Source organism: Myxocyprinus asiaticus, chromosome 21 (genome assembly GCF_019703515.2).
Source record: "Myxocyprinus asiaticus isolate MX2 ecotype Aquarium Trade chromosome 21, UBuf_Myxa_2, whole genome shotgun sequence".
NCBI classification, from domain to species: Eukaryota; Metazoa; Chordata; class Actinopteri; order Cypriniformes; family Catostomidae; genus Myxocyprinus; species Myxocyprinus asiaticus.
In genome coordinates, this window is record NC_059364.1 from 26,350,608 (window position 1) to 26,372,073 (window position 21,466).

The 21,466-nt window shown below is 39.9% G+C and overlaps 2 protein-coding genes across 7 annotated transcripts in view; both read right to left on the reverse strand.

The window, feature by feature from the left end:
* Positions 1 to 3,591, reverse strand: part of zswim8 (zinc finger, SWIM-type containing 8) — a 62,956-nt gene extending 59,365 nt beyond the window's left edge. For both annotated transcript variants that reach the window (XM_051648890.1, XM_051648888.1), the window contains exon 1: positions 1,857 to 3,591. In XM_051648890.1, the coding sequence (XP_051504850.1) occupies positions 1,857 to 2,034 (178 nt within the window). In that variant the 5' untranslated portion in view covers positions 2,035 to 3,591. The remainder of the gene's footprint in view (positions 1 to 1,856) is intronic.
* Positions 3,592 to 3,898: 307 nt separating this feature from the next.
* Positions 3,899 to 21,466, reverse strand: part of LOC127412493 (neurotrypsin-like) — a 43,332-nt gene continuing 25,764 nt past the window's right edge. For 2 of the 5 annotated variants that reach the window (XM_051648902.1, XM_051648905.1), the window contains 3 exons: positions 11,676 to 11,798; positions 11,191 to 11,471; positions 7,979 to 8,599 (listed from right to left, as the gene is read on the reverse strand). In XM_051648902.1, coding sequence (XP_051504862.1) covers positions 8,280 to 8,599; positions 11,191 to 11,471; positions 11,676 to 11,798 — 724 coding nt within the window. In that variant the 3' untranslated portion in view covers positions 7,979 to 8,279. Of the gene's footprint in view, positions 4,208 to 7,978; positions 8,600 to 11,190; positions 11,472 to 11,675; positions 11,799 to 21,466 lie in introns of those variants that run through there. The other 3 variants (XM_051648906.1, XM_051648907.1, XM_051648904.1) reach the window with 3 other exon arrangements.

Consider the following 21,466-nt stretch of genomic DNA (forward strand, 5'->3'; position numbering starts at 1 on the left):
CGTGGATGCCGCGGAGAATAGTGTGGGCCTCCACACGCGCTACGTCTCCGCGGTAACGCGCTCAACAAGCCACATGATAAGATGCACAGATTCACGGTCTCAGATGCGGAGGCAACTGAGATTTGTCCTCCGCCACCATGAGGACTTAGAGCGCATTGGGCATTCCAAATTGGGGAGAAAAAAAAAAGATAAATAAAGGAATCTCTGACAGAGCTTCCCTGTCAGTGATAAAATGATGGAGAAAGGATGTCTTAACACTATTTGATATACAAAACAAACACAGATGGGACTTGTAATAGAAATCAAGTATTTTTCAGCATATGTAAGTCACGTTTTAATTACCACAGAAGCACACCAAACCTTAACTATCACCAAAACGCAGAATGAGACGTTTTTGTTTGCAAGCGCTTTTAATGGTGAGTTCGTGAATGTGTTGACGCCGATGCGAATCATGAACCCAGCTTCACGACTGTTGTAACAAAGCGGATAGCCACAGTTTACCGGCAGATTAATATTGTGGATGAGAGTTTAAGAGATTTAATGCCCATTGCAATGAATATGCAACCTATGTGGGGGTTGTTTTTCAAACTCCCACTTAAGAGTTTGAGAAACGTTTAATCTTACTTGAATAGGTGATATTTTAGTGCATTGTCTTTATATCTTTGAATGCTTTGTTTGAAAATGTTAATAAAGCATTATATTGCTACATATTCTTTTCTTTTCTTTCCTAAGATGATAAAAAATAATTTTGACAAGAAAAGAATATATAGTGTCAAATTTCAGCACTTTTAAAATCTGCGATTAATCGAGACTAACTACAAAAAAATTATGCAATTAACTGCGATCAAAAACATTTATCGACTGACAGCACTATTTTTTTTATCATATTATTTTGTACATTAAATTGAACTGAAAAAGTTTCTCTTTGGGTATAAATGTCTAACATAATAAACATAGTAGTATCACTCCAACATAAGATACACTCTCAACTTAATAAGTAAATATTTTCCAGATAATATTTAAACAATTGATTTTGGCTTTAGTACAATGACAATATAAAAGGCAATTATTTAATTTAGCAAACAAAAAGTTTTTATAACATCATGTTTACTACTTTTCTTACACAGGGGGTCCCTCGCATAGGGATCATCAAATTTGGGTGTCTTTGGTATGAAAAATGTTGATAACCCCTGGTTTAAATCATAGTTTTTGTGGGATTACAGGGTTTACAGCGTTACGTTGTCATGGCAATTAAGTTGTAAAATTGGATATAACTTTACACAGCAAAGGTTAGTAAGCATTTTATTACACTAAAACCATTAACACACATATTGTGGCTTTACTTTTGAAACGTTTATGGATCGGCCCCATTAACTTCCATTGTAAGTGCCTCATTCTAACAAAGATTTCTGCTGTTTTTAAAGAAAAGAAAGGCACAAGTCGAAATGAATTTTTGTGGTAAATCAACATTATGCCACAAATGCTGTCCATTGAGCTTAACTTGTATTGAACCCAGAATATTGATTTAATGTAACAATGTTCAATTGAAGTAACAAAGAGATCAACAGAAGTGAAACTAGAATTTAAAATTATATTTTTAAATGTCTTTCTAGTTTACAGACTTTCGGTTGGGAAGCGTTTTAGTCCAAGTTTTAACCAATGATCACAATAGGGTTATGCATGGGGGGATGTTTTGACTTGGAAGCTCAGAACAGGAAAAGTCACGTGACAGTGTCGTCCATAGTTAAGAATATATTCTAAAGTCAAAGGTGCAGTCAAGCCAAGGCGCGGTGTGATAGCATTAAATGACAGCACACAAACCACTTCACAACTCACAAGAGAGGTCTTTGTATTACCTTTAATCTTCACAGTGGGTGAATTTGGACCGGCAGACTGTTTCCTCCATCCTCTCCAGTTCTGACACAGACTTTCTGCCTCTGATATGAATGAGCAAAGAGAGTCTTCCTCAAAACGGTCCGAGTCTTCGAAGGAGAACCTCTCTCCGTCTTCCCACTCAGCGAACATCAGTTCCATTACATTCGCTGCGTGCGGTTATCACGGAGACCTCAAGCCTTTAAGCTAAATGTTCCTATTTGCTTTTGTTGTTTTGAGAGAGTGACACTCGCACTCGGGCGAGTTACAGCAGGGGTAGGGGAAGCTCAAGCAAAATCAACCAAAGTGTGCAAAGAAGTCCCACAAGAAAATCACGGAGCTTTTTTTGACTCTTTCTTTCAAAAATATGTCAGAATGGAGCACTTGCACATCGCTGCGTTCATATTAAAGCTTCAGACGTGCAGTTACGTGTAGTTCATCCATGGTTCGAGTGAGAATGTGCTCTTCTTCATTTGTTGGAGATGTTAAGAGGTCTAGTTTGTGACAAAAGTGACACAACCCATATTTAAATATTCAATAAACACAAAGTGTTATCAAATATATATCTAGTGTCAAATAAGTGGTATCTTACATAGTTAAATGTGACTACGAGTTCATTCCCAATGCTGACTCAAGGGACAAAAACACTCCAAAGATGTACTGGTTGGACTTTTGGATGAGGTATGAAATAATCAAATAAATAAGCCCCCTCAAAACAAACCAACTCTCCAGTGGTCTTGCTTTTCTTAAGTTCAAAAACTACATAGCAAGCTGTGTTATCTGACAGCACGAGCTGTAGTTACTCACTTGCATGTAAACATATGTTAGTGAAGTTTCGGGGGTTTTGTGAGGAATAAGTTCTTCATTTTTACTCTAACTCAAATTTAACCCCTCTCCTCTGTTTGTCCTATCAGCTGGGCATCGAGTCCCACAGCAGCTCCACGGCTAACAAAACAAGAGAAGGATAACGGGTCCCTAAATAAACCTGGTGAAACTCAGTGGGTTTATTTCTTTTAAATGAGACCGGATCACAGTAGTTAACACATTTTAACCCAAAACAACCCAGTTGCAGTTATTTTATTTCGACCCCCACTGTTCGAGGTAGCTCTGCTAACTCCGAGAAGCTAGTCAGTTAACGTGCTAGCTTTCCGGCTAGCTCGAAATCCCAAACACGACCAAATAAGCTGACATCACCCGCAGACACGACCTGTGCTGTATCCTTACATACAACCTGAGGGAATAACGCCGTTTCGATGTTTTGGCACGAAAGCCGTGGTCCCTACTCCGAATGTTTTCGAGCCACTGGTTACCCAAAACAAACAAGTGACCAGTGCTTTTATCGCAGCATTGTGTCTCAATGTCTCTTCATAGAAAAGTCAGACGAGCAAAATGCAGATCTGACCGCTCGACCAGGCCAGACGTCCATCCACGGGAAACATATTTAATGTTCTTTATGCCACATCCTCTTGTATATATTTCTTGTCCTTTGTATGTAAAAGCTTGTCATCCGCTCGTCTTGTCGTGTCGTGTCACCGGCCGGTTCTTGTCTAGTTCTCCGTTTATAAGTTCCTCTCTCTCTATCCCCACGACGAACTCCTGGCAGTCACCGCTCTCTGGATCAAACGTCTTCCTAAAGCCGACAATTTGGAATCGAGAGCCCCCTGTTCTCTCTGTCCTGTGCCCCCTCCTGTTCTCTGTTCGGGAAAATGAAGATGGCTCTCCAGCATCAGCTGATCCGCACTTCCGCTCGACATTAAAGCCAGACAAACACCAGTTTTTTCAAAGGACTTCTTATTATTGCACAATAAATCATGTATTAATTTGTTCATATTTAAGTAGTTCTGTAATGTATTAAATCATACATTTGTAATACATTCCAAATATGGGCTTTTGGACCTTGCATATATTTCAAAACATCAACAAATGAATGCATGATTTGTTGTGCAACAGATTGCCGTGGGTAGCCTGGGTAGAGCTTTGAGCAATGCAAACCAGAGTTTCTGTAATCAAATTTCCCCCCTTAATTTCCCCATTAACACTTTTTTTTAATAATTTTTTTTATCCATGTTTTTATTTAATATGTTCCAATGTAGCTAATTTCACCAATGCAGACAAGGATTTTGAACATACAAGCACAATGTTGGAAATTATTAAAATCATGATGCTATAACAGCATATTTTTATATTTTTATTTATTTATTTATTTAATGTGGTGGTGGCGTAGTGGGCTAAAGCACATAATTAGTAATCAGAAGGTTGCTGGTTCAATCCCCACAGCCATCACCGTGTCCATGAGCAAGGCACTTAACTCCAGGTTGCTCCAGGGGTATTGTCCCTGTAATAAGTACACTGTAAGTTGCTTTGGATAAAATGTAAATGTTAACATCACACTATGCTTTGCTAGTTTGCTTGTGCATTCTCATCATCATTCCTGTTAGATGAAAAAATCAGTTTATCTTACTGTTTCCATTTTATGTTGGAGCCAATTTGATGTCTAAACATTCCTGAGTATGCAGTTCTGATTACATTTTTTAACTATGCAAAATAAATATATATATATATATATATATATATATATATATATATAAAGATTTACACATTTCAATTGTGACAAATTTCCATCAAATTCAATAATTTTTTTTTTTTAAATAGTGTACCTATTATGAATTAAAAATAAATGGGAAATATTTAATTAAAATTAATGAGGAGTATGAACTTTTAAGACGTATTAAGCAAAATGGATACGTTTTAAACAATAGTTTGGTAAATGGCAAAGCAAGAACATTTGCTTTGGCGTAAAATGAACTCATTTTATACTTAGCAGAGTTAAAGGGATAGTTCACCCAAAAATGAAAATGCTCTCATCATTTACTCACCCTCATGCCATCCCAGATGTGTATGACATTCTTTCTTCTGCAGATTCAAAGATTTTTAGAAGAATATTTCACCTCTATAGGTCCTTTCAATGCAAGTTAATTGTGGCTCCAAAAATCACATAAAGGAAGCATAAAAATAATCCATAAGACTCCAGTGGTTTAATCCATGTCTTCAGAAGCTATATGATACAGTATGTGTGGGTGAGAAACAAATCAACATTTAAGACTTTTTTTACTATAAATTCTCCTCCCTGCCCAGTAGGTGACGATATGCATGAAAAATGTGAATCGCCAAAAACAAAAGAAGAATGTGAAAGGGGAGAAAAATTACTTAAATATTGATCTGTTTCTCACCCACACCTATCATATGACTTCTGAAGACATGGATTACCACTGGAGTCATATGAATTACTTTTATGCTGACCTTATGTGCTTTTTGGAGCTTGAAAGGTCTGGCCAACATTCACTTGCATTGAATGGACCTACAGAGCTGAAATATTTGTGTTCTGCAGAAGATAGAATGTCATACACATCTGGGATGGCATGAGGGTGTGTAAATTATGAGAGAATTTTCTTTTTTTGTGAAATATCCCTTTAAGTGTATTTAAATAAATCTAATTTAATCCATTTGAATTTTGCCAGGAATAATTGTTTTGAGTGTAAGACTAAATTTGACTTACTGCTAAACAATCATTTTTACAGCATGGATTGCAAGGAACCACTCCAACATGTGTATAGCAACATGTTTTTACATGCCATTTTTCCATAAAACTTTAATAATCACTAAGGTGGTCTTGACTTTTTGTCTAATTTCAGCTATTTCAGATTGGAACAAAACAGTAGGCTAAAACAGCAACACTGTTGTACTTTGCAGGAAGCAAATAACCATGTAAATGTAACAATATAATTCAAGCCACTTTTAGCACAATTGACATGTAATACAATGACTGACAGAAATGTCTTATCAGACTACACAGGTCACCATCTTTTAGGCAGCATGTTTTGAAAATATCTTAAAGGAGTATTCCGGGTTCAATACACCAACAGCATTGGTGGCATAATATTGATTACCACAAATATTTTTCTTTCTTTTTTTTTTTTTTTTATTATTTTATCTTTGCTTTATAAAAAAAAAAAAAAAAAAAAAAAATCTGGGTTACATTGAGGCACTTACAATGAAGTGGATGGGGCCAATCCGTAAACATTCAAATACTATTTAAAAAGTAAAGTCACAAAATGCAAACAATATGTGTGTTAACATGATTTTAGTGTGATCAAATCACTTACTAACCTTTTATGTGTAAAGTTGTAGGAAATTTTACAACATCGTTGCCATGACAATGTGATTTTAACAAACACTAAAGTGACTGGAAAAATGATGATTTAAACAACTTTATAGCTCAAATAAAACACAAGTTTTAACAGAATAATTATTTCAAGTGCTTTTATAAAATTATAAACTTCACATTTCTGCCTTTGGCCACATTCACTTCCATTGTAAATGCCTAGCTTTTTTTTTTTTTTTTTAAAGAAAAGGAGGGACGAGTCAAAATTAATTTTTGTGGTAATCAATATTATGCTACAAATGCTGCCGATTGAGTTAAACTTGTATTGGACCTGGAACATTCTTCTATGTCAGGTTTTTGCCCATTTTCCCAGATTTATTTATTTATTTTTTTAACTATTTGGTTGTAGTTTTAAGTTCAGACCATGGTTGTGCAAGTCTTTTCCCCTGGATGTTAGTCTGTTGGGATTGCAGTTTTCACTGTATTATGCATTCACCACATCCAAAGCTGGTTAACAGTCCAGTACTTCATACTAATCCAATGTCAATATCATCACACCGTGTCTTGTGTAGGGGCAAAGAATACTTGAGAAAAAAAAATCTTTGCACTGTCATGTTTAAATTAACAGAAAATATTTTTTTCTGACACCGATTTTTTTCAAAACTGCATTCCCTCCTAAAATATACACCTAGAATATTTTGTTGATGTCGTACCCTCTATGACATACAGTACCTTCAACAAGAGTACAAATTACCAACATACATTTACAGTGTGACACAAGTGGAATGTTCATGAATCCTTATATCTTATATGCATGTTCCTAACCTTAATGAACATACGTAGTTCCAGCACAGCAAATAATTAAGTCCAATAAGTAACATGTGCAAGTACATTATGAAAACTAATTCAGAACCTGATCCGAAACACCCAAGTCACAAATCTCACACAGATGCATGTAGATTAGTGCAAACGGACTTATTTACAAAAGCATATCCATCAAATACCTTACAATCCATGAGAACTCTGCTCACTTAAAGGGATAGTTCACCCAAAAAATGAAAATTATCTCATCATTTACTCACCTTCATGTCATCCCAGATATGTAAGACCTTCTTTCTTCTGCTGAACACAAACGGAAAACATTATCTCAGCTCTGTAGGTCTATACAATGCAAGTGAATGGTGGCTAGAACTATGAAGGTACAAAAAGCACATAAAGGTAGCATAAAAGTAATCCATAAGACTCCAGTGGTTAAATCCATATCTTCAAAAGCGATATGATAGGTGTGGGCAGGGCCACATGAAGGTACTGCGGGGCCCTGCGGTTTACCGCTCCACTGTCTCTTCAGATGGCAGAACGTTTTTACTCTACGACCGTGTGCTACACGATCGGCTTTCACTGTTGCACATCATCTCCGTATTTATATCACCGTCTCCCCCTGAACGCGTTTACATGTGCATCCTCCCGCGAACTTCGACGGGTGTGAATAGGGTGACAGATGCCCTGCAGCCACGAAGCCCATGTAAGCCCATGCGTTAATTCTGCCATGGGTGTGGGTGAGAAACGGATCAATATTTAAGTCCATTTTTAATATAAATTGCCACTTTCACTTTCTTCTTCTTTTGTTTTTGGTGATTTGCATTCTTCGTGCATATTGCCACCTACTGTGCAGGGAGGAGAATTTATAGTAAAAAAGGACTTACATATTGATCTGTTTCTCGCCCACACCTATTATATCGCTTCTGAAGATATTAATTTAACCACTGGAGTCTATGGATTACCTTTATGCTGCCATTATCTGCTTTTTGGACCTTCAAATTTCTGGCCACCATTCACTTGCACTTTATGGACCTACAGAGCTGAAATATTCTTCTAAAAACTTTGTTTGTGTTCAGCAGAAAAAATAAAGTCATACACATCTGGGACAGCATGAGGGAGAGTAAATGATGAGAGAATTTTCATTTTTGGGTGAACTATCCCTTTAAAGCTGTTGTCCCTCAAAAAACATCTCACCCACTTCTGAGATCTGTGGCATCACATTCCTGTGCATTTTTATGAATGTTTTTTCAAATGTAGAAAAAATAATTGAAATGACATTGTGCAAGTAGTAAAATGTGCAACACATAAAACAAGATCAAACCAGCTTTTTAGCTATTGGCCAGCTGGCAAACCCTCAGAGGCATTACATTATGTATATACTGTACAGTACAATGCATTAAGTGGCTCTAATGTCAACACTGTAACATCACACTTTGGCAGAGCTGTCTGTGACTTTCTCAATCCACTTCAGGAACCTGCTGACACGTGTATATACACCAGGATAGGTGGGGTTACCACAACCATGACCCCAAGAGATGATTCCTGTGAGCATCCAGTGCCCACCCTCACCCTGGCACACCAGTGGCCCCCCACTGTCACCCTGACAACTGTCCACACGGCGATGGTTTGATAAGCTTCCAGCACACAACATGCGGCTGGTGAAGCGACTGCCATAGCATTTTTTACACTTCCAGGAGGGCAGTATGGGAACCCAGGCTTGCAGCAGTGTTCGGGAATACTCTGAGTCTAATGGACACAACAAGAGGTGTAATAATTACATTAGAATATTTATTTTTCTTTTAACACAATCTCTTAAAAGTCTTTGATATTCCATGATATACTGTATAATTAATTATCTAATGTACTACTACACAGAAGTGTAGTCTAGGGCATACGCAGGCATATGCCGTATGCCCACCTATCTTTCTTAGGATTTTGCATATGCCCGCCTAAAATAAGTGATGATACGTATGGCCGCCAGAACAACGAGTAGGCTTTTGACCCGGAACTTTTTCAATCTAATAACGCAATGCCGCAGCATCGTTGAGTGAACTGTATACACTGGGGCCAAAAGTTTGGAATAATCTACAGATTTTGCTCTTATGGAAAGAAATTGGTACTTTTATGGACCAAAGTGGCATTCAACTGATCACAATGTGTAGTCAGGACATTAATAATGTGAAAAGTTACTATTACAATTTGAAAAAAATGTTCAGAACTTCTTAAACTACTCAAAGAGTTCTCATCAAAAAATCCTCCACGTGCAGCACTGACAGCTTTGCAGATCCTTGGCATTCTAGCTGGTGACATTTCACCCCACACTTCCTGTAGCACTTGCCATAGATATGACTGTCTTGTCGGGCACTTCTCACGCACCTTACAGTCTAGCTGATCCCACAAAAGCTCAGTGGGGTTAAGATCCATAACACTCTTTTCCAATTATCTGTTGTCCAATGTCTGTGTTTCTTTGTCCACTCTAACCTTTTCTTTTTGTTTTTCTGTTTCAAAAGTGGCTTTTTCTTTGCAATGCTCCCTATAAGGCCTGCATCCCTGAGTCTTCTCTTTACTGTTGTACATGAAACTGGTGTTGAGTGGGTAGAATTCAATGAAGCTGTCAGCTGAGGACATGTGAGGCGTCTATTTCTCAAACTAGTGACTCTGATGTACTTATCCTCTTGTTTAGTTGTACATCTGGCTTCCCACATCTCTTTCTGTCCTTGTTAGAGCCAGTTGTCCTTTGTCTTTGAAGACTGTAGTGTACACCTTTGTATGAAATCTTCAGTTTTTTGGCAATTTCAAGCATTGTATAGCCTTCATTCCTCAAAACAATGATTGACTGACGAGTTTCTAAAGAAAGCTGTTTCTTTTTTGCCATTTTTGACCTAATATTGACCTGTGGCAACTCAAAAACAAACACAAAGACAATGTTAAGCTTCATTTAACGAACCAAATAGCTTTCAACTGTGTTTGATATAACGGCAAGTGATTTTCTAGTACCAAATTAGCAATTTAGCATGATTACTCAAGGATAAGGTGTTGGACTGATGGATGCTGGAAATGGGGCTAGGTTTACATTTGATCAAATATTACTTTTTTCAGATAGTGTTGGTGCTGTTTTTTACATCAGTAATGTCCTGACTATACTTTGTGATCAGTTGAATACAACTTTGGTGAATTAAAGTACCAATTTCCTTCCGAAACAGCAAAATCTGTATATTATTCCAAACTTTTGGCAGCCAGTGTATATACAGTATATATATATATATATATATATATATATATATATATATATATATATATATATATATATATATATATATTATTATTATTATTATTAAGTGTACAGAGATTCTCTCTAAATGCGCACGGAGCTGCGGGAGCATAACTGTTGGCACTGGCAAGACAAACAGTCCGACTAAGCTGATCCACCAATCAGAACTTTCACTTCAGATATGACTGAATATTTGCTAACCAATCATATTTTCTGTTTCAGTAAGGGGCGGGACATTTCCAGCGTCTGATGCACAAGCATCTCTGGAGTAACCATAATTTGCACTGTAAATTTATTTCCCTGCTAAACGTAAATATATGTATATACATTTACATTTTATTTATGCAATTAAACTTTGTGAAAATACTGCATGTTATTGCACCCCTGCTAGTTTCTGATGCTCTTTTTTTTTTTTTTTTTTTACTGCTGTTGGTGGTGCCTTTTTCTCGTGATATCAAATCATTTCAATTTATATTTCTAAATAGGAAAACAATTTCCCTACACACAGAAAAGCACATTATAGTACACAAATAAAACAAATAACCATTAATTCTTATATAGGCTATATATGGTAATACAAGATAACTTGTTAACGTGAATATTACTGCACTCATATTAGCTACAATGCTCAACAGTTTATTGCGTATTATGAATTTGTTTATTAGTTAGAGTACTAATAAAGTATTAACAATTTTCATAGTATCCTAATCAAAGGAACATTAATGACAACTATTAATTTAAATACATATTTAACATCAAGTTACCATACCAAGGTTCTTAGTAGTGTACTGTACACCATTCCAGCATGAAACTTACCCTGATAAACATTTTGTAAGTTTATGTGGGACTATAATTACAACAGTCATTCATAAAAGCTCTTTCATAAATTCACAGTATGCCTACCTTCAGACACTTCTACACCACTGCTACTACACTATATACCCATTTGCATCTGTTATTAACATCCATCTCAGATGATCCCATCACTAGTTGGTAGTGCTAAATACGGGTGTAAAAGGGGTCCAAAACACTTGGTTAGAGGTAGTCAGAGACACTTGTGAAGTACCTGTAATTCCCCAGCCGGTGATAACGCATGCAATGGGCCTCTTGCCCCTCTTGTTGCTCTGAGCTGGAAGGCAAACTGCATTAGTGTGCGGGTTAAAGGCCACACAGTTCCCATCTGTGCCCTTCAACTTCATTAAGGCAATATCATACTCCCAGCCCTGGCTGTGGTACCTCTTGTGGATTATGATACGTTCGGGAGAGAGAGTGCGCTCAAAGTCGTCCCTCTCCTCTGTGTGGTAGTCACCAAGCCGTACCACATAACGGGAGGGGTCTGTGCCAAACCTGAGAGAAAGAAAAGGGGGGAAAAATAAACAGGGAACAAGAAAACAGAAATGTCCAAATTTATAAGAAATAAAATTAAAAAAAATAAAAGAAAACTAAAACTAAATGGAAACTACAACACCTTCACTGCAAATCTGACATGAATTGTAATTTGTTTGTCATTCTCTAAAGAGCCACTAGATGGCAGAAGAGTCTCTCTCTCACCTCTTAAAGCAATGAGCAGCAGTTATAACCCAACAGGAATTGATGAGAGTTGCCCCACAAAGCGGATGGGTGCCTTTTGATTGAGACCTTAGCCACAGAGATACTTGCCACGGCCAATCCCCCCTACATGACAGTTCAGATTATGCATATGCATAAAATGATATTATTGCCACAATGTACTCTTAAATCAAAACCGAATTTCCTATTTGCATTATCAAATACACAAGCATGTAAAAGAGAAAATAGCTTTGCTGTGAAGAATAACATTTTTAATGCAGCAATTTAAATAATACACTAAATAAACTTTATTGTCATTCTTCCTATTGCAGCTGTAAAAGTAAGAACAGTATATATAGTTCCCCTGGTATCACGGTGCAATATAAGACAATAACAATGACAGCTGGCCCTAAACATCACAGGAAGTAATAAACCAAAAATATGGAGAATAATAAATACATTGTTGAGTAAAAAAAAATACAATGTTAAAAAAGTTAATTGTTTTCTCAATTAGACTTTTTTCCAGGAAATATATTTAAAAAAAACCTTAAACAAGATCTATTTAAGCTACTTGAGAAAGACAAATTGCATAAAGGCCTGTTCACACCAAATCCGTGATTATTTTGGGAGACGAACCTCCGACGGAAGGTCTGTTCATACCGAATCCATAAAACTATAACTATTTCACCCTGTACCGTAAGCGGTGCTGTTGTCATACCAGTCATTTGTCCGAACCCTACAGCTGTTAGAGATTAATATATTGAATACTGTTAAAGCATTTATTTACCAAATTCGGCATAACTGTTTCATTATGTTCTTTCTATGGTGTCGATGCATTTCAAGGAGTATATAATCTGTGTTTTTATACGAGTGAGATGAGTAAAGAGCACTGTTGCATAAAAATACATCCTATTTATATTTGCACATGAAGGACTATTTATCTACGAGTATCTTTCAAATGGACTCCAGAACCCAACTTGTCTTTTTATAATGTCTGGATTAATGCCTAGATAATATAACACAATATACTGTGATATCAATTAATGTGGAATAATGTACATTAAGAATAACAGTTTAGTATAAAATATGATGCACATATTAAAAATGTATATAAAAGAAAACACTGCTCACTGCCCTTTCTTTATTTAAATGATTGCAATACTTTGTTATATTATCCTTGCGATAAAAACAGCAGTGTGTTTCTGTAATTAGTTTGTCTAAAACACTGCATGTAATAAATGTTTTAATGGGATTTTACTACAAGCTTAGAGCAAACGATTTGCTGAACCTCGCTGCAATTTTTAAAGCCATGAGAATATAACAGGCACATTGATATTCATATTAAATAATGCATATTCAGACAAAACACCACATACAGACTTTTAAAAACAGAACGGGTTTATGTTTGCAGTACCAAGGGTTCATGAACTGCAAATATTTATTTTTAAGTATATAATTTTAGGGTGTGTATCAGCTGCACGTCCACTGATCTGTTTCCATGCAGCAGATCTGTATGGGGGAGAACAGTATCTGACGGTAACATTGTCCACTGTCAGAATGCGCTACCCAATGCACAAACCTAACCTTAAGCCTTCCCTACACTACCCTACCACACCCTACCTACCCTTACCTTCACTACCCTTCCTACACTAACCCTAACCCCAGGGCCATTTCAGACCATTTTAGCGCCCTAGGCGAGATCCCTATCGGTGCCCCCATCGGGAGGGGTGGGGGTGGGGGGGGTTATAGCTGAGGCCTCCTCTTTGGCGCCCTCTCAGCAGGTGGTGCCCTAGGCGACCACCTAGTATGCTTTTGCCTAGAAAATGTCCTGCCTAACCCTAACATACACTACCCTACCTACCCTAACCCTAACCCTAACCTACACTACCCTACCTACCCTAACCATAACCCCATACCCTATCGGGGCTAGGGGGAAACAGATTCCGACGGGGAACACAATTTGATACAACACAGGTGTTATGGATCAACTGGGGATCATGTTAACTGGGGATGTGCGCATGCATGTGAATAATTTTCCGTGCCTTTTCAGCAGATTCATTCAATGTGAATTGTCAATTAATAGAGAGGAGATGTTTTGCACATTATACAATTTTTCCGGTATCATTATTAACCCGCATTGTTTCATCGATGTCTGTTCCAATAAATATGTCACAATTTTAAGAGCGATTTTAACGGTTTCAAAGTATAACATCTGGTTTCCCATGTTGACATAGGAGATTAGTTTGAATAGGAACTGGCAATTACACTTGTCAGAGCAGTAAATCGCAAGTGGAATTATTTTATTTGCAACATTAAAGCATCATAGGCTGAAATGTGTCAATAATATACTTCAATTGTTTTTTTTTTTCTTTATAATGAATAATGGCTTAATTAACCATGATAGTTTGAGTAACTTTCTCCTAACATTAAAAATGAACAAAGTGACCCTCTAAATAGAGATGGGACATTGGTTCAGTGGTAAGTTACATTGCTACATTGCTCAGCGACTCGGGTTTGAATTCTGATTTATCGAGTGCAACTGTATCTTTGCGGCAGGTTATGATATACTTTTAATAGATCTATTGAAAACACAGACACAATTTATTAAATTGTTTCAAACAAATCTATCAAAATTGCAACCGAATCTGACAGCCAGTAATCACAGTATAATCTACTGAATTTTCTGAGAGTGGTTGAATTACTGAGAATTAGCCTACTGAGAAGAAAATTATGAGCTACACTGTCTATAGTTTACAGGCTTCTTTTTTTTTTTTTTTAAGATTTGAGATAAAATCTTAAGATTTTATGATTTTGTCAAACAAATGAAATAACTGATTCTGAAGAACTTTCTCATGCTTTCTCAGAGTATCATTTATCACTGGTCAGTTTGGCCTTTGTACATGCCCTCCAGTCAAAACAAAATTGCACTTCTGAAAGATCATCTTTTGGCAGTGTCATGGTTAATCATAAATATAAGACACTGTCATGCACAGAACCTTTGAAAAGTATATTATTATATCAATTTAATTAAAATGACAAATGTTTACTGAGCAATTGAACCCAGGACTACACGTATGGTTATGAACATGCTACTGCTAGACCAACCTGCCTTGGACATTTGCTATCAATCATTTTCTTCAACTTATAAAACTATTTTTTTTTTTTTTTTAAATAAATGGAAGTAATTTAAGAGTATATGTCTAATATTGACACATTTCAGCCTATGATGCTTTAGTGTTTCAAATTAAAGAGTTCCACTTGCGATTTACTGCTCTTGACAAGTGTAATCACCAGTTCCCATTCAAATCAATGTCCCACTTTAACATGGAAAACCAGATGTTATCCTATGAAGCCGTTAAAATCACTCTTAAATTGTGTCAAATTCATTAGAACAGACATCGATGAAACAACTCGGTTTAATATATATATAAAAGAGTATGCGTCTTTTTAAAGATGGCACATCCCGCCGAAAGATCAGCATGAGAGCTGCATCCACTGTCTCGGCCGCGCCCATGCAGAGTCAGCTCTCGTGGAGACAGACTGCCCTCACTGTGAGGGCATGAGTCTCAAGACACTTCGCTCCTGAATCGCAGTCGTTCTGAGGGACGATTCAGCCTCCCGCGCCCTCCAAACCACCTCTTCTGTGACACCCGAGGGATCATACAAGGTGGCACGGTGGGGCCGCGAGGTGGAGCAGGATGAATTTGAGGTGGTCCTCCTGTCGGCACACGCCCTACGAGCCCCTCAATCTCCATGTAATACACGGCCTCATCTCATTCGGCAGTTCTGGCGCTGGGTATGATAACAATGTCATGTCATGTCACTCGCTGAATCAGGCGAGTGGTCAGTGGATGACGCTACTGCCCCTTCCCCCAGCGAGGGCAAGGAGCGTGTATGCGCCACTGAAAAGGAGATGCTTTGGGTCCTTTCAAGGGTGGTCGAAGAGCTCGGTATCGAGTGGTCTCCTTCAGAGGAACCTACACAATCTCTCCTTGATGAATGGTTCCTGCAGTCCGGACGCACTCAAGCGACCGCATCATGTAGATCTGCCCCGTTCTTCCCTGAAGTTCATAACTGTCAGTTTGTGTCGACTAACATCTGCACTGGCTGGAAGAGCATACTCAGCAGCAGGCCAAACTGGTTCAGCACTCCACGCGGTGACTGTGCTCCAAGTTTTAAAAGCTAGCCTCCTCAAACAAATGGATGAGTAAGGCTACGATCCAGAGACGTTTAAAGAGCTCCACACTGCTACAGACTTAGCGCTGTGAGCCATGAAAGTCACTGCACAGGCCATTGGCAAGTCAAAGAGCAACCTGGTGTTTTTGGAATGTCACATCTGGCTGACCCTCACGGAAATGCATGACGTGGGAAAAGCTGCTCTATTTGATGCTCTGGTGTCTCCAGCTGGCCTTTTCAGAGGCTCTGTGAATAGAATAGCTGAGTGCAACGTCACGACTCAGCAACACTCATGGGCTATGAGACATTTTATGCCAAAACGGAGCAGAACTTCATCACAACCGGCTCGCTCCTGCTCTGTCTCGGTCCAGCACCTGGCTAAAAACCCCACACCAGCTGCCTCAGCGCCGCCAAATTTCGCCGCCGCTGGTAAAGCCACACAAGCCGTGACCCAAACGAAGGCAGTCACCTCAATGCAAGCCCTGCGTTGACAGGAACCCCCCAATCCCACACACACACACAGCAAAGCGCTCCTGACACACAATACTGTTCCCCTCTTCCCCAAAGGAAAGGAATATTGTTGTTCAAAATGTTGTTCAATATGTTGTTTTCTGTGTCTCACATTAATCACATGCAATAAAGTTTGCACATTATGCACAACCTCTTCCCAATGGTGAGCATTATATCATGTATAAACATACAAATGGGCTAAAAACCACACACCAGCTGCCTCAGCGGGCTAAAAACCCCACACCAGCTGCTTCAGTGCCGCCAAATGTCGCCGCCGCTGGTAAAGCCACACAAGCTGTGGCCCAAACGAAGGCAGTCACCTCAATGCAAGCCCTGCGCTGACAGGAACACCCCCCCCCACACACACACACAGCAAAGCGCTCCTGACACACAATAATATTCCCCTCTTCCCCAAAGGAAAGGAATATTGTTGTTCAAAATGTTGTTCAATATGTTGTTTTCTGTGTCTCACATTAATCACATGCAATAAAGATTGCACATTATGCACAACCTCTTCCCAATGGTGAGCATTATATCATGTATGAACATACAAAGGTTGCAAAAAGAGTACAGCGCTCACACAAGACGCTCACACTTTTTCAGTAAGGGCTTTCCCACTTCAAAGCCCACAAATTTTGCACAACTGCTTCCCAATGGTGAGCGGCACATTATATCTTGTAATGAATTACAAAGATTATAAAAATATTACAGCGCTCGTTGCACATGCACGAGATGCTCACACTTTTTCAATAAAGACCTTTTTCTCTTCAAAGCCTCACATTATGCATGGCAAGTCTTCACGGGCATGTCAGAGCTGGTGTTTACAACAATTGAGCACCATCTGTGGTCCGACCACATGATATGCCGGTGTTGCGTGCACAGACTGCGACACACACAGCAGGATTTACAGCCACTATTTCCTCGTTCTGGAGAAGGACAGCGGGCTTCGGCCCATTCTAGTTCTGAGATGTTAACTCAGAAGCAGATCTTATCGCACATCTGTCCTCAGGACTGATTTGCCTCAATAGATCTGAAGGACACATACTTCATGTATCAATTGCACTGCATTACAGGCGGCATTTTAGATTCGCGTTCGAGGGAACTGCATATCAATTTATTTTTATTTTTTTTCTCCCCAATTTGGAATGCCCAATTCCAAATGCTCTAAGTCCTCATGGTGGCATAGTGACTCGCCTCAATCCGGGTGGCGGAGGATGAATCTCAGTTGCCTCCGCGTCTGAGACCATCAATCTGTGCATCTTATCATGTGGCTTGTTGAGCGCGTTACCGCGGAGACATAGTGGATGTGGAGTCCTCACGCTATTCTCTGTGGCATCCACGCACATCTCATCACGCACCCCACCGAGAGCGAGAACTACATTGTAGCGACCATGAGGAGGTTACCCCATGTGACTCTACCCTCCCTAGCAACTGGGCCAATTTGGTTGCTTAGGAGACCTAGCTGGAGTCACTCAGCACACCCTGGATTTGAACTCAGGACTCCAGGGTTGGTAGTCAGCATCTTTACTTGCTGAGCTACCCAGGCCCCGTGTATCAATTTAAAGTCTTTTATTTCAGTCTGTCTCTGGCTCCCTGCACGTTCACAAAATGTATCGATGCGGCGCTCGCCCCATTGAAAATGAATGGTGTGTGTGTTTGGGTTTTTTTTTGGGGAGGGGGGGGGGATTTTCTCCCCTTTTCTCCCCAATTTGGCATGCCCAATTCCCAATGCGCTCTAAGTCCTCGTGGTGGCGTAGTGACCTTAATCCGGGTGGTGGAGGATGAATCTCCGTGTCTGAGACAGTAAATCCGTGCATCTTATCACATGGCTTGTTGAGCACGTTACCACGGAGACCTAGCGCGTGTGGAGGCTCACGCTATTCTCCACGGCATCCACGCACAACTCACCACGCACCCCACCAAGAGCGAGAACCACATTACAGCAACCATGAGGAGGTTAACCCAACGTGACTCTACCCACCCTAGCAACCGGGCAAATTGGTTGCTTAGGAAGCCTGACGTGTTGTCACTCAGCACGCCCTGGATTCGAACTTGCGACTCCAGGTGTGGTAGTCAGCGTCTTTACTTGCTGAGCTACCCAGGCCCCCTGGTGTGTGTGTGTTTTGAACTACCTCAGCAATTGGTTATTACTAGCCAATCAGAGGCACTACTGAGCGAAATCAGAGACTTGCTGCTTTGCCATATGGAAAATCTGGTCTAATGTCAACTGGGCGAAAAGCACACTTTTCCCCAGCCAGTAAATCTCCTTTTTAGGAGTTCATGTGTGCGCACCTCATGAATGAGCACGTACAGACCATTCTTCGGTGTCTGTTTCAGTTCAAACTGAAAAAAACATTTCCACTGAAGTCATTTCATTTTCATGTGCATCGTGGTAACTCGCCACTGTCTGGCTGCTCTAGCACCATGGACAGCGCCAGCCTTTAATCAACAGGGTGTTATGCTGGGTCAAGTATCAGAAAGAATGTGCTGACCACAGATGCATCCAACACAGGTTGGGACGCGGTGTGTAATGGACGCCCGACTTTCGACACCTGGAAACAGTGACATGTCAACTGCCTAGAGCTACTGGCTGTCTTTCTAGCTTTGAGAGCTTTTCATTCCGATATTGTGAATCACCACATTCTGATTCGTTCGGACAACACAACAGTAGTGGCATATATGTCGCGCTGGCCCACGTATGGCCGGTGAAACCCAAGTATGCTCTTCCCTAGGTTCGCCTCCTTCATTCTATCATCAGCAAAGTCAGAGTGGATGACTGTTCAGTTAATTGCGCCGAAATGGCCCAATCAATCCTGGATTCTGGAGATGGTAGAAATACTGGACGGGCCTCCATGGGAAATACCGCTGAAGAAAGATTTTCTCTCTCAAACACAATGCACGGTTTGGCATCCCCAGCAAGAGCTGTGAAGCCTTCACGTGTGGCCTTTGAACGGAGTGTGCTTAATGCACCAGAACTGACGCATTCAATCACGAACACCATTTTACAGGCCAGAGCGCCATCCACGAGACGCCTCTACATGCTAAAATGGAATGTGTTCACTGATTGGTGTCTTTCACATGGAATTCCACACATGAAATTCTCATATTTCTTCAAGAGCGATTAGACGCAGGACTCACACCGTCAACGGCAAAGTTTATGTGCCGACTTTATCTACGTATCATGCACCTGAAGCCGGTGCCACTATAGGCAAACATGATTTAATCATAAATTTCCTTAGAGGAGCAAGACGATTAAATCCACTTCGGCCAGCTACAGTCCCGACTTGGGACCTAACTTTGGTCTTCGAGCCTTTGGACTCTGTTGATTTGTGCATGCTCTCCATTAAGACTGCACTACTGCTGGCTCTGGCCTCAGTAAAACGGGTCGATGACTTACATGCAATATCAATTGACAATTCATGTCTGGAGTTTGGTCCCGGACTTTCAAAATCCACTGTCAAACCCAGAAAAGGCTATGTGCCTAAGATTCTAACCACGCCCTGCAGAGCACAGGTGGTTCACCTTCAAGCCTTCTTCCCTCCTCCATTTAATTCAGATGAGGAACAATCCTTGCCTTTGTAATGCCCTGTGCGGGCACTACAAGCATACACTGAGCCAGTTCAGACTGTCTGATCAGCTCTTTGTGTGCTATGGAGGACGTCATGCGAATGTCCATCTCCAAGCAAAGACTTTCTCACTGAATCGTTGATGCGACTGCCCTGGCCTACAAGTCGCAGGGTAAGATTTGCCCAACTGGTTTTAAAGCACACTCAACTAGAGGCATGGCCTCCTCATGGGCATGGACGAACGGTGTGTCTTTTCAAGACATATGTTTTGCAGCAGGATGGTCTTCTCAAACACATTCACAAGGTTTTACAACCTAGACATAACGTCTCTCTCTCTTCACAAGTCCTCTCTGTTTAGAGGGCTTGCTATTTCGTTTGCCAAACATATACTTATGCCCCTCCCTTTAAGTACAGGCTCCCCATCATTTTACACAACTGCCTGCATTCAGGCTGTTGTAATTTACCACAAAGTCATAAGCACTTTCATTATAAATAAACTCCCTTCCCGACTGGGTTCGTGAAGGTGTTAATTCATACTATATGACTATAGTTCATATATTAATTCTGAGTGCTCCCCTCCTGGCCCAACATGAGGGTCACTCACTTACGGCATACTCATGTCGGTCGCCATCCTGCGGGACAGTGGCGTCATGTTTCCTCTCTGGAAGTTTATGTCATGTAGTGTGGCGTGATGGGATTCTGTTCCCCATATGTGTTAGCAAACGGAATGTCAAGTGTACTGAGTCGTAAGGGAACGTCTTGGTTATGTACGTACCTAACATGCAAAAAAACAATTCTAGACCAAATAGTTTTCCTAAAAATTGATGTCAACATACGTATGTGGACAGCAGGACTAAGTTGTGAAATGTTAAATTATACCAAGCTATAGAAGGTAATTTTTTATGACATGTTTATCATGTTTCCAGGAGTGTTGGTTATTCAGGTTTTTGATTACATCAGAAATTATCATAATTAATTCTGATTCAAAGCAATGGACTGCATCATCCAATCACTGCCAACCATGTTAAAATATAATTATACATTATAAATTCTGAATCTGTGTACTCATTACAATTGTCCCATGTCTGCCAAGCAGGGCTGGATTGGTAATTTGGCATACCGGGCATTTTCCTGGTGGGCCAACGCACTTTGGGGCTGATCAGGGGTGGATTGGCCATCAGGAGAACCAGGAATAAGCTGAAATGTGCCACTACGTTATGCAGAATGGGCCACAAAACAGTGCTGCAATATGCTGAAGGGGGCAGCGATATGCAGAAAAGGACAGCAACCCCCCCCCCCAATAAGTGTGCTGGCTGTCTGCACTGGTCAAAATGCACCTTATTTTCATCCTAACTCCATATAAAACCTCTGAAAGCAACATTTTTCAGCTTTGGATGAACCCATTAGATGTGATAATGCACAGTAAATATAGGATTTCTAAGGAATATGCAAATGTACACATTGGATTGCACTGTGTTTAGCAGCATGGCGTTTCACGATAAATCACTCAAATGTCAAAAATGGCATATCAGAAGAAACTAG